This window comes from Jaculus jaculus, chromosome 7 (genome assembly GCF_020740685.1).
Source record: "Jaculus jaculus isolate mJacJac1 chromosome 7, mJacJac1.mat.Y.cur, whole genome shotgun sequence".
NCBI classification, from domain to species: domain Eukaryota; kingdom Metazoa; phylum Chordata; class Mammalia; order Rodentia; family Dipodidae; genus Jaculus; species Jaculus jaculus.
The window spans coordinates 145,649,768-145,663,812 of record NC_059108.1 but is presented as its reverse complement, the minus strand read 5'-3'; the positions used below and the strand labels follow the sequence as shown (position 1 = coordinate 145,663,812).

The window sequence follows — 14,045 nt, the reverse complement described above, 5'->3', positions numbered from 1 at the left end:
CCTCACCAGACACTGCCCTCTGGCACACAATGGGAGTGCAGAAGTCTGCACTTGGAACTTGTGTGAATTTTGTAGGATCAGTAATTTAAATATGAGACATTTATTTCCCCTCGGTATATGGTAGCAAAATGGGTTTGCGTTGTTGAAGGGAATATAACACAGGCTTCTGCTTTGTACTGATCATTTTCCAAACCTTTTCCTCCCACCTCAAAGCAAAGAGCCCAGCCAGCAGCGAGTAAAGAGATGGGGCTTCTCTTTTGATGAGATATTGAAGGACCAGGTGGGACGGGACCAGTTCCTTCGATTCCTGGAGTCGGAATTCAGTTCAGAGAATCTCAGGTAACTCAAAGGTTTGAATTGTATGCAGTTGTGTGTGTGTGTGTGTGTGTGTGCACGTGCGCACACATGCGTGTGAAGGAATTTGCATAATCGGTTTTTCTACCTCTCTTTCTCAAGATAACGTCACTAGGGTTCAAATTCAAATACCAGCTAGTCAGACTAAGGTTAAAATGGAGAAGAAAAATTAAAACATGTGGCTTTGTCACCATTACAGTAGTACCCACCAACAGCAGCAATTGCTAGTTCTTTAGATCTGTGACAGTTGTTCACACTACCTGGAAACAGGTTTGTGATGTTAATTAACTAGTAAAATGCATTGGATGACACATTCATTAAAGTGAAACCATGGAGCTGTGAAGTTTCAGAATTGGGGAGGCAGCCAGAGCACCTCTTCTCCCCAACTTCTTGGTCCCAGAGTTTCAGGGCCCCTGAGAGGTCAAATGAAGAGAGAGGAATCATGGGCTTGTTTCAGGATTCCAGAAAGCCAAAGACAAGATCATTGCAAAGCTGGAGATGTGACTGTATGAGCTAATGAAAACGTGCATTTTCTCCTTGAGGAGAATTTTATCCCATCTACATGGTGACGACATGGATGGTCTGATACCAGAGAGAACACTTGATAGTTTCTCTTGGTCCAGAAGTAATGCCTTGTAGGGAAATGTATTCACAATTACTATTTAAATAGGGGATTAAAAAATCCAAAACATGAGTCCAGTGTGACATGAAAAAAAGGGGTATATTAAGGGGGGGAAGCTTCTTTGGGGATTATTTGACCTTTCGTTGAGTCAGATAAAGAAGCAAAGTGACAGGAAAATATGATGTACCTAAGAGACCTTAGAAAACTGGTGACTTCCTATGGATGAGACGGGAATCAATCTCTCTCTTTCCTCCCCCTCCTCCTCCTCCTTCTTCTTTTTATGTTGTTATTATTGTTGTTTGTTTGTTTTTCAAGGAAGACTGTCACTCTAGCCCAGGCTGACCTGGAATTCACTATGTAGTCTCACGATCCTTTTACCTCTGCCTCCCAAGTGCTGGATTAAAGGCATGCAAAACCACACCTGGATTCTCTCTCTTTCTCTCTTCTCTGTTTCTCTCTCTCACACACACACACACATACACACATACAGGTTTTCTTTTATATTCTGGTTAATTTCCATATTCAAGAGCTATTTTCTGAAAAATAGTTTTATTTTTACATTTTTTTTTAACCTTAAAAGATCAGAGTGTATAATGGGAGGTAAGTACCATCTTCTCTAATGCTCATGTGTAAACCCATGTTATTCACTGGAATTGAGAGACCACTTCAGCCCCATGCCTCAGTCATGTCATCTTTATAGCACCTCTGTGCAGTCTAATGGAGCTTGCAAGGCAGTCATGACAAGTGATCTTTGCCTGTGACAACCTTGTAGGTACTTAAGGAACACACACAAGAAATGATAAAATCACTAACTGGATAAAATAATCACAAGCTCAAAAAACATTCTACAAGTATTTAAAGGAGGAGGAAAGAATATAAGACAAACTGGGCAATTATATGCTAGGCTTTGAAGAACACACAAATGTCAACAGACAAAGAAAGTGCAGGGGAAAAATACCAAACCAGGAGATTGAAATAGCCAAGCAGTGTGGTAGATAGATTGATTTATCTTGATCATAGAGGTCAAACCCTAAGAGAAACACTTAAGGAAGGAAAGAGTGTTTGGCATTTGATTACAGAGGTTTCAGCCTTGTGGTGGATCAGACAGGGCAGAGCAATGCAGCTCTCACCAGGAAGCAGAGAAACAAAGCAGCTCTCATCACAAGAGTCAGGAAGCAGAGAGAAAGCAGCTCTCATCACACTGGTCAGGAGCAGAGATAAGGCAGGTCTCATCACAAGAGTCAGGAAGCAGAGAGAAAGCAGCTCTCATCACACGGGTCAGGAAGCAGAGAAAAAGCAGCTCTCATCACACTGGTCAGGAAGCAGAGAAAAAGCAGCTCTCATCACACTGGTCAGGAGCAGAGAGAAAGCAGCTCTCATCACACTGGCCAGAAAGCAGCTCTCATCACATGTGTCAGGAAACAGAGGAAGCCTTCATGGAAATCCTTGTCCTCTTTCCTTCCATCCACGCCTTCAGCCTTGGGGATGGCACCACCCACCTTCAGGGTAGGTCTTGTCCCTCTTAGTCAGTCTTTGGAAATGCCTTACCAGGGGTGCAAAAAGAGAAGTGCGTGACTGAAACTTAGATGCTTCTTGATGCAAAGAAAGTCAAAGTTAACCCTTGCAAGGCCTTGTTCTGGGAGGGTATATGGATACCAACTAATTATGTGTCAGTTCCTGTGGTGACCCAGACAAAGTTGCCTTCCTTTCAAGTGATGACATGAGCAACCTGCTTATGAGAAAGCAGGATTCCAACCATAGCTCAGAGCTTGCTTTGATTCCCAATGAAGCATTTATCACAGAAACCTTGACTTCTAACCCTCTCCACGAGGGTGCCACCCAGGCCAGCCACCCAGGCTATGAAGGAAGCAAATCTCTATGTGGCACACAGATGGACTTTTAAGTGGTCCTCTCGGTATGTCTTTCCATCCCCACTTGGTCACCAAGAAACACATGTGGGAGTTCTCACCTCCCTCATCCCTATTCCCCTTATGCTCTCAAAACAGAATGGTATAGAGGTCCTCCTTACTACTTCTCTGCTCACAAGATGCTGTAAATATCCCCTTGGACGTCCCCCTTACTAACTTCTCTGCTCACAGGACGGTGTAGACGTCCCCTTTACTAACTTCTCTGCTCACAGGACGGTGTACACGTCCCCTTCACTAACTTCTCTGCTCACGTGAACACTTAGGTCCTTGTGCCACATTCAGTCTTACAGACAGACAGTAAGGGTAACCACAGGGTCCTGGTCGCTTGAGAACCCCAAGGGCATCTATGTGTTGTTCTGTCGTCTTACCCAGTCTGGGATGTTTGTTACTCAAAGCCGAAATATGGTCAGGGCCGCATATCGAATCAGCCTGGTTTCAGAACCATGTGTGGCCCTGGGGCCTTCGCTGCCCTCCCTCCGGAGAGCACGCCGCGGCGCACGGCTCTGGCAGGCGTCCAACACCTCCTCCTGGCACTACCACTTGTGCTGCTGCCAGCAGCTTGCCTGGTGCCAGGAGGGCCACATTTAATCCTGGGTGAAAGAATGTGCACGCACATGCCTGAATGTGCCAGCCCCTAGCATGCGTGCGTAAATCCAGACTCAAAGAGGGTCCCCTCTGATCCGTGGCGGGGGAGTGGCTAAGGGAAAGAAAACAGCAGAGCAAAGACCAGAGGTCTCACCCAGGAGCTTCTGAAATCCTGTCCAGAGGCCCAGATCCCATTTTGATGACACCCTGAATGATTGAATATAGAGAGGAAAGTTCAGTTTAAGTCACGCAGCTGGGGGGGCCCTTTGGTCACTTATTACAGAGCAGTTGCTTCCTGTCCCCTGTGTTTATTTCTTCAGCCACACAGGGCTCAGCCCTCCCATGACCCAGGTTCCAAAGGTTTGGAGCTGACCTCATTTTGGCCCATTGTCTGGGGAAGCTATATATGGCCGGGCAGATGCCCCTCCACCACGATCCCTGTGCATGGTGGTCCTGAGAGCCATGCCAGGCACCCAGGTTGAGGATTCTGCCCATCTGTTGCATTGGTCCTGATGGAGCCATCCCTTCTCCTCTGGAATGGTCAAGAGCCAAGGCTGCTAGAATCAGAGCGTAGGAGGAAGAGAGAGAGAGAGAGAGGGAGAATACATTGCAAAGTGCCACTCCAATTCCATCTTCCGGTGCTCCCTTCCGGCTCTCCGCAGTGAAATGTATACTTCATTCAATCTTACTTTGCACAGCACAGAGAGGGCCAGTTAAGGAGCCAAGAGACTGAATTTATACCAGCACTTCAGAATGAGGAGCAGAGGAGCCCCAAAGTGCTTGGACCTTTTAAGAGAAGAGTTCTACGATGATATAAAATAGAAAGCCCCCTCTGATCGTGTTCTTCTGACAAACCTGAGAGATGAGTGAGAGCTGTCATTACCAGATGACAGGAGGGGCCAGGGCGAGCAGCAGATGCTACTGTGGCCATCTGTGTTGGGGGCTGCCCGTTCTCCTCTTCGGATCACTCTGAGCCAAGTCCAAGGCACCTGGGTAGAGGCACGAGATTGCTGTCTGCTGGGTGCTTTACCGAACATGTGTAGCCCCTCGCTCACCAGATGGGAGCCTCTCAGACCTGAAGCAGAAATGCCAGAGTTGTTGGCCTCACCTTTTCCCAGAATGGTGACAGTGCCCCCTTGCCACGTGATCCTACCCCCACTCCATCTCCTCTATGTAAATCATCGTCTTCCCTGGCTTGGCACCTTCTGCCATACGGCAGGGCACGAGTTAAAAGTGAAGCCCGGCAACCAAGAGCATCCCTGTACATTTTTTATGAGCTGTAACGTCTCCTGAGAGAGGGGAGTTGTTCTTCTAACCTTCTGATTGATGATCCGAGTTGCACATGGTGTCAGCTGAACGGAGAAGCAATTAAAAGAGAGCACACAGTAGCCTATGGGGCTTGCCTCGAGAGCTCCTTCTCCTGCAGTTGTCCCAAGTCCTAGGAAGACCCCAGAAGGCTCACTGAGCCTGAAAGATCCTGCAGAAACCACCTACATGATGAAGCAGAAGCCATCAACTGTCTCTCTCGAGGCCGTGGCCATCTGCCATGACTTGGCCGCTGCCCAGGACAGAGCTCAGCTTAGGTGTCGCCGACACTGGTCACTAACGCGCACACCTGAGAATGGAGACAAGCGTTGAGTTTTATTCATTGTTAAGAGCCCCTGGGTGACCACCAGAGGGCAGAGAAACACTTCCTTCTACCCTGGAGTTTGCTTTTAGTTATTTATTTATTTTTTTTGTTTTCTGGGAACAAGCCCAAAAGCTTGTTTTCTATCCCACGAAAATCCTAGTTTGTGGAAAGGAAGACAGTAATTGAAGGGCTATCTATACCGGCTGGCAGGATGGAAAGTGATCAACAGGCAGCCTGGAAGAAAGAATCCTATTACATGTCTGCACCCAGGGAGAAAGGAGGCCCCCTGAGGCAGCGCTGGACCACCCCCGAGGCCCGTCGCCCATCGCCCACTGCCCATGGGCAGCTTTGCCCAAGCCGGCTGCTGTCCCTCAAGGCCTTCCCCTGCTTGCGCTCATTCCTAAGCCATCCACCCAGATCGCATGCCTGCACAGGGCTGCCCTTCGCTGCTCTGATTGTTGGCAGCCTGTGGGGAAGAGTGAGACAGGTGGTCTCCCTGCACCCAGGAGCCCTTGTGTCCTGCCCAGAGCCCTCTGCTGCCAACCAAGGCAGCTTAGTGCTGGATGGGAGGACTTGAGGCCACTGCTGGCATCTGTCGCCTGGCCACATCCTCCAAGGAGTGCTACCTGCAGGCTTTCGATAAGAGCAGCAGCTCAGAGAACCTCAGTGGGCCATCCATCTGCATCGGATGTTCAGAGAAAAGCTTTTGTGGCTCCATCTCCCTTTCTTTTCTCTCTGCCCCCTCCCGCTCAGCAGTGGCCTAAGCTCCCAGCTCAGCTCAGGCCTAGGGGGCTGAAAAATGGCAAACACAAACCGAAGCCTGTTCTGAATTTCAAATTGACACAGAGGCTCTTCGAAGCCGTGAAGTAAACACGTATGGGATGTCGGGATGCTATTGTGACAGCATTCTGGCTGTCACCTAGGAGGGGCAAGGCCTGTGGATGCAGGGAGAAGAGAATGTTGAGGAAATGTCCTCCTTTAGACCCTCTAGCTCCTCTCCTTCTCCTTCCCCCTCCTCCCCTCTCCACCTCACCCCCACCAACACACACACACACACACACACACATACACACACCCCTAATGTTTTTCCTTGTGTTTTTAAAGCAAACATTCTTGATTTTATCTGATGGGTGGAACCATTTGTTTAATGTAAAAGGTTTTAAATTTTGATTCTGAAATTTGGTTTAACAACAGCTCCAGATCTTTCCTACCCAGCTAAGGGGTGTGTCACAGTGTGGCTTCCAAATACTGCTGCACAGGGCCCAGGGACCCTAAAGCTCAAGGAGCCTGCCAAGGTCAGAAGCTGCCAGGGTCCTCAGGGTCTTCTCAGAGGGCCTTGGTGGCTCCCCCCACCCCAAAGTTGGACTGGAGCAAGGGACAGAGACAGCAGAAGATGGACCACGTGTGACGTCGGTGTAGGAGGATGAACATTTCGGGTGAGAAATCACAAAAGACTGGTCGGCATGGAAAACGTGCTGACCAAGAGCAGTGCCTGCAGCCAGAGGCTAGGTCCAGAGGCTCACTCCCTGCCACGGCTCTCGTTCTCCACGTGCCCAGGCAGGTGCCACAAAAGCCCTTTGGACTCTAGTTAACGAACTGCTGTTTTTTTATTCCCCTGGGGCCGGAAGGACATGAGCACCAAGGACTTGAGGAAGAAAGCAGGATAGTGGGTGTTGAAGAGCGCGGGGTAATAAATGGCATTAGTAAAGGTCCTGGAAGCTTCTGTCTGGAGCAATTGGAGGAGAAATCCTTGAAATTCAAGAGGCCAAACCAGGCATTGTTGACTGCAGCCATCTCTGGGATGGCAGCTCCCGCCCAGGGACAGGGAAAATTTTCAGAGCTAAGTCTGGATGGAAGGTCTTTTCAGACCTCTGTCACAGCCTCATCTACCCATTTGGTTCACATTTTCCAGACTAGGAGAGAGGCCACTAGAAAGGTACTATTCCAGGCTAAGCACAGAACTGCTCTGATGAAGTTCTTTCCTTCCCTGCCTTGCTCTCGGCTCTTCACGGAGGCGGCCTGAGGGATTCCTTTAAGGAAATCATTTTACTCCGAAAGGGTAGGCAAATCAGGGAAAAGTTAAGAGCCTGGCCCTGGGAGCGCAAACACATTATGACACACATGAAAATGGAGCTGCATTGCCCAAGCCGGCCACTGGATGGCGCATTTGAGCTATAAACTTGGGCGCCAATGCCATTTCTGTGAGTAGCCACAGAAAATCATGCTAACCCTTTCTTTAAAAAAAAAAAAAAAAAGTACATCTTACTTTGGGTAAAATTCGATGACAGATTGAATGTACTTTTCGCCTTGTGGCTCGGCTTTGTTCGTCCTCCTCTTTCACCGACTGCATTGTGTGGATTATTCCCATGGCTGTGGAACACAGGCCCAGGTAGTGGGGAGCCTGTCCTGCCTGGCTGGAGGAGAGGGCGCTGCCCAGGCCTGGATCTCAGGGACAGGCTGCCCTGGACACCCTCCTGGGGTTTGGGAGTTGCTGTTCAGGCTCTGGCTCTGGTTACTGCTGCTCTCAGCAGGAAAGAGCTCTGCCAATGGCCGCCCCATGCAGATGCTGGGGGATTATGGAGAAGCCGGATGGAAGGGACAGGGAGACAGCCTTCTCTCTGGCACTTCCTGGGGAATCCTTCGGCAGAGAGGTCCCCTATGTATATCCTTCCAGCTTTTTTTTTTTTTTTTTTTTCTTCAAACAAACACATCTTGGATCAAAAAAAGCCATTAGTTGAGCTCTCTGTGCCGGGTTCCATGTTGAACGCTGCTACCCTGAAATGGAGCTCCAGCCCCCGGGGTCTTTATGGTCTCAAGGGTCAGCCCGCCTTTGTAACCTTGTCGTCATTTTAATGCCTCTACCTGACGCGCACCAGGTTTGAGAAAGGACCTCACACTGTGTAGAAGGTTGCGTGGACAGTAGAGATGATCACTTACATGTCATTCTATCTCCCAGGGAACGTTTGGTCACGTATGGAGATATCGTTAGTGGCCATCACTTAGAGGGGCCATGGGTACCTAGTTAGGAAGAAGCCGGAGATGCTGCTTAGCACCCTACAGTGTTCAGGACAGCCCATCCTCACCAACAAAGACTCCCCTGCCCAAATTTCCTTTTGGTCCTCTGCATTTCTTCTTTGTCCTCAACAGTTTGCACCTGTTGGACTTTCAGCAGTCTCCCCCGGGGGCCCATGTGAGCCACGTGTGGCGTCAGGGCTGGCAGGGGGGCTGCGGCAGAGTGGGTCGGGTGCATCCATCTGCCCCGGGACCATCTCCAGCAGGGTCCAGGTGGAACTGACTAGGTTTCTGCTTCCAGGTTCTGGCTGGCTGTGCAAGATCTCAAGAAACAGCCCCTACAGGATGTGGCCAACAGGGTGGAGGAGATCTGGCAAGAGTTCCTAGCCCCTGGAGCCCCCAGCGCAATCAACCTGGATTCCCACAGCTATGAGACCACCAGTCAGAATGTCAAAGACGGAGGGAGATACACGTTTGAAGATGCCCAGGTTTGCCCATCCACGCGAGCGGTCGTATCATAAGGTAGCCCCTGTCTACTTCCCCACTTGACCCTTTGGCACAAGCCCAAGGCTTTATGAATACTTAAAATTTCAGCCATTATTCTTATAAGTCCATCCATGGAAACGTGTTCCAGATATGTACATGGCGAGATTCCAAGATTGTTTTCTTAGGTTGCATTAATCCACAGAAATGTATGTTGTCTTCAGCTTACAATGATAGATAGGTTTGCATTCTGATAAACTCACCATTAAGTTGAAAGATCCTAAGTTGAAAATGCACTTAATACACCTGTGAAAATTTAGTGCACACGGTTCACCAGGGGACAGGCTACCTGAGCACATGGCTGACGGGGCACTGCGGCTTCTTTCACTGCCTAACGTCTGCAGAGAGGGTCCTGAACTTATCACTAGGCCAGAGAAAAAGATCTGGGTGTGACGTATAGTTTCTACTGAATGCCTATTGCTTATGCACCATTGTAAAGTGCATGCAAGGCAAGCCACTCTGAGTTGGGAGCCATCCACACCTTTCCCAGGAACATCTCAAGTCTAAAATCTCATGACAGATCAGTAGTGGGATCTGGAAACAATAATGGAGTATCAATAAGGTGGAAATCGTGAATTGGCAGGGCCAGGAGTCAACCCGCATCTGTCTACCTGTGGTGCCCACTCTCCTGACCACCACGTCATCACTGCCATGGTGACCGTCAACCACGTAGTTAATACTTTTTGAAAAGCTCCTTATTCCAGGTCTTGGATGACTTGAGAGACACCACAAAGAGTAAATGGAAGCCCCTGTCAGCAAGGCTCTGGGATAGTGTAAGATATGAGTAAATGAGCCGTTTCCACAGTATGGAAAGAGTCCCAAAGGGGTGACCCCTGGGATGAAATCAAGACAATGGGAGGGACCGCCAGCTCCGCGGGGCTCAGTTAGGGTGCTCAGAGATGCTTTGCAGCAGAGGCAGGGTAACTTGCCCTCCCACAGACTGTGGATCATTTAGGAAACCATGCAGCTGAGCCAATGCCAAAAAGAAAAAGAAAAAAAAAGGCATGAGTATACAACCATGGACCCTTGTCCTCTGCTCAGAACTTCAGAGTGGAAACAGCCGCCCATGTAATGCCACGCCTCTCTCCTTTCTCCATCATCATATGTTCCACTGAATGCCTGTGCCTGGCAGATTTGGTTTGATCTCAGTGTTTTCCCTGTGAAATCACGAAGCCCTCGTGCTTTTGCAGCTTTTAAGCAAAAGATCTGAGTTGTGAGGACTCTCGTTTCCCCTGGGGTATTTCTGCATGTGTCGGTATATGACTCTGTGCACGGCATGGATGTGGTCCAGCGAGGAGACCCAGATGGGGAGATCCGCGGAGCAGCCTCCATGGATGCTCTGAAACTCCGGGCTCAGCTCTCTTGGTGTGATACCGCCCCCTCCCAGCCAAGGTCTCAACTCAACTCAAACATGACAGCAGGAAGGACGTTTTAATCTTTTAACATAAAAACTTTTTTTAAAATTAATTTATTTATTAATTAATTAATTTATTTATTTGAGAGCGATAGACACAGAAAGACAGATAGAAGGAGAGAGAGAGAATGGGCGCGCCAGGGCTTCCAGCCTCTGCAAACGAACTCCAGACGCGTGCGCCCCCTTGTGCATCTGGCTAACGTGGGACCTGGGGAACCGAGCCTCGAACCGGGGTCCTTAGGCTTCACAGGCAAGCGCTTAACTGCTAGGCCAGCTCTCCAGCCCTAACATAAAAACTTTTTACAGCATGTTTTATGGGCTGGAGAGCTGGCTTAGTGGTTAAGGCATTTGCCTGTAAAACCAAAGGTCCCCGGTTCAATTCTGCAGGACCCAAGTAAGCCAGATACACAAGAGGGCACATGTATCTGGAGTTCGTTTGCAGTGGCTGGAGGCCCTGGCATGCCCATTCACAACCCCCCTTCTTTCTGCCTCTTTCACTCTCATAAATAAATAAATAAATGTTTGTTTTTTAAAAAAGTTATTTTATTTATGAGAGAGAGAAGCAGATACAGAGAGAATGGGCACACAGCCTGTAGCTACTACCAACAAACACCAGATGCATGGGCCACCTTGTGCATGTGGCTTTACAAAGGTACTGGAGAATGAAACACAGGTCCTTAGGCTTTGCAGGCAAGTGCCTTAACCACTGAGCCATCTCTCCAGTCCCAAACCTTTTAAACATCAACAAGTGGAAAGAGCAGAAACACAAACTCTTATGGGCTCTCATTCAACCTCAACACATGGCGCATCTTTTTAATCTGTGTCCCCACTTACTTTCTATACCTGGATTATAAGAAACTAATCCATTAGTTTTAACATTACTGCAATACCATTATTACAGCTTAACAAATTAGCAATAATCTTGAGTGTGTGTCTGTGTGTGTGTGTGTGTGTGCGTGTGTGTAGGGTTAGCACATGCTATGGAACATGTGTTAGGTCAGGTCTGAGGACAGCCTTGGGGTATTTGTCTTTGCCTGACTTCTTTGAATCAGAGTCTCTTGTCTTGCTGCTGCATGCACCACTCTAGCTGGCCTAGAAGCTTCTAGATTCGCCTGGCTCTTCCTGCCATCACCCGTTGCGTTGGGATTACAGATGCAGGCTTGTGCGTCCAGCTTTTCATGGGTGTGGAAGAAATCACACTTGGGCCAGCACTGTTAACTGCTAAGCCATCTCCCTAGTTCCCAACTCCTTAAAAAAACTCATTTAGAATCAGATTCTATATGCGATGCACACATTACAATCCATTGGTATTTAAGTGTCCTTTAATTACTGGTCCCCTTTATTCCCATCCCCTCCACGCAAACGTCCTACACAGTGTATCTGATGAAGGAACTCGACGCTTTCTCCTAGAGAGATTTCCAGGCTGGGTTTTTCTGCCAGCAGCCCTGGGGTGCCATGTAACATGTTCTTCTATCATCGGCATTTCCTATAAATTGCATGTTTGATTTTGATATTTAATCAAATTCAAGTTTACTTTTCATTAATTATGTTGTGCTTTTGTGTCAGAAGGCACAAAGTAGTGTGTGATCTTAGTAGCTACTTAAATTTATTAACTAGATCCATTAGTCAAATAGGGGCTACAAAGGGTGAAGTTCTCATGTCATGATTTATTTATTTTTTTTTTTATTTAAAAAAATTTTTTTTTTTTAATTTGAGAGCGACAGACACAGAGAGAAAGACAGATAGAGGGAGAGAGAGAGAGAATGGGCGCGCCAGGGCTTCCAGCCTCTGCAAACGAACTCCAGACGCGTGCGCCCCCTTGTGCATCTGGCTAACGTGGGACCTGGGGAACCGAGCCTCGAACCGGGGTCCTTAGGCTTCACAGGCAAGCGCTTAACTGCTAAGCCATTTCTCCAGCCCTTATTTATTTATTTATTTATTTACTTATTTATTTATTTGAGAGAGAATGGGTGTGCCAGGGCCCCCTGTCACTTTAAACAAACTCCAGATGCATGTGCCACTTTGTGCATCTGGCTTTATGTGGGTACTGGGGAATTGGACCCTGGCCATTGGGCTTTGCAAGCAAGTGCCTTTAACCACCGAGCCGTCTCTCCAGCCCTCATTTCATTATTCTTTTCTCCTTTATTAGCTGGGAGACATGTGCAAAGAACGACTTGTCTCTACTACTACTTGACTAGCTAGCAGCACAGTTCATACATGAAAGACAGATGCATGTTCCATTCTCTCTCTTTACTTGCTAGCTTTCAGCCTGATTAAGTGATTTTCCATCTTCTTTCTTGTTTCATTTTCAGCAACTTTGAAAACTCATGAATTTAAATGGTTTTGATGTGTTTGAATTTATTTTACTTATTATTTTTACTGGTGCCTAGATGTTCCATCCCTAGCCAGTTGGCTCTTCCTGACATGACCCCATCAGTCTATGATATCATCCCAAACAGCTAGGAAGCTCAGATGCTCCAGGCTCTGCCCAGGATCTGGAAGGATCCCTGATTCCTCAGTGGGGAAGTGTCTTTGTTTGTTTGTTTGTTTTGAGGTAGGGTCTCGCTCTAGCTCAGGCTGATCTGGAATTCACTATGTAGTCTCAGGGTGGCCTCAAACTCACGGCAATGCTTCTACCTCTGCCTCCCGAGCGCTGGGATTAAAGGTGTGTGCCGCCACACCCGGCCTGGGAAGTGCTTTTTAGAGACCACACTACAGGCACACAGTCACAGAGCTCACTGTCCCTAGACTGGTCATCACTTCTTGGCCTTTTTCATAGAGCCAGGAAATAGATTGTAACTTTGTAATAAAGATACATCAAGCTGGGTGTGGTGGCGCATGCCTTTAATCCCAGCACTCAGGAGGCAGAGATAGGAGGATCGCTGTGAGTTCAAGGCCACCCTGAGACTACATAGTAAATTCCAGGTCAGCCTGAGCTAGAGCGAAACCCTACCTTGAAAAAAAAAAAATCAAACTGGACATGGTGGCATACACCTAGAAGCCAAGGAAGGGGGACTGCTGTGAGTTTGAGGCCACTGGTGTCTTATCTATTGAGTTCAAGTCCATCCCAGAATGTATAGCAAGATTTTATCTTAAAAACATACAAATACAAAAAAAGTAAAATACGCAAAACAGCCGGGTGCAGTGGTGGATGCCTTTAATCGCGGCACTCAGGAGGCTGAGGTAGGAGGATAGAGACCACCCTAAGACGACATAGTGAATTCCAGGTCAGCCTGGGAGAGAGCAAGACCCAATCTAGGAAAAAAAAACAAAAAGATAAAATAAAAACAGTAAGGCAGACAGATATATCTTGAGTTTATACTGACACGTTCAGTATAATTTGGGGTTTTCCTCAACCTCCTTTCTCTGTGCCGGAATCCTGGCTTCCAGGAGCACCCTGGAGGAATTGTGCACCCTCTATGCTTGATCCTGTATTGCTACAGAGCAGCATGAAGGCCACCCGGCCGACGCTGAAGTGGAGACGCGCTTGTTGCCTGATTCTTCAATGCCTGTGAAGTATTCCATGGTGGGCCGCACTGTCGTTTAGCCCTCCCTGCTCCCACACTCATGTGGTTTCTAATTCAAGAAAGAGTTGATTTAAAAAAACAAAACAAAACAGTACACTGTGCCTTGACAACATCTGGAATACTCAGCCTTCATGAGTATGATATTGTGGGGGTTTGATTCAGGTGTCCCCCATAAACTTATGTGTTCTGAATGCTAGGTTCCCAGCTGATGGAGATTTGGGAATTAATGACTCCTGGAAGCAGTGTATTGTTGGGGGAGGGCTTATGGGTGTTATACCCAATTTCCCCTTGCCAGCATTTGGCACACTCTCCTGTTGCTATGATCCACCTTAGGTTGGCCAGGGGGTGATGTCCACCCTCTGTTCATGCCATTGTTTTTCCCTGCCATTGTGGAGCTTCCCCTCGAGCCTATAAACCAAAGTAAACCTCT

General features: G+C 47.9%; 1 protein-coding gene across 2 annotated transcripts in view; it reads left to right on the top strand.

Annotated features, from left to right (window-relative positions):
• Positions 1–14,045, top strand: part of Rgs6 (regulator of G protein signaling 6) — a 610,193-nt gene that overhangs the window by 553,102 nt on the left and 43,046 nt on the right. For both annotated transcript variants that reach the window (XM_004649425.2, XM_045154255.1), the window contains exons 14-15: positions 214–339; positions 8,433–8,619. In XM_004649425.2, the coding sequence (XP_004649482.2) occupies positions 214–339; positions 8,433–8,619 (313 nt within the window). The remainder of the gene's footprint in view (positions 1–213; positions 340–8,432; positions 8,620–14,045) is intronic.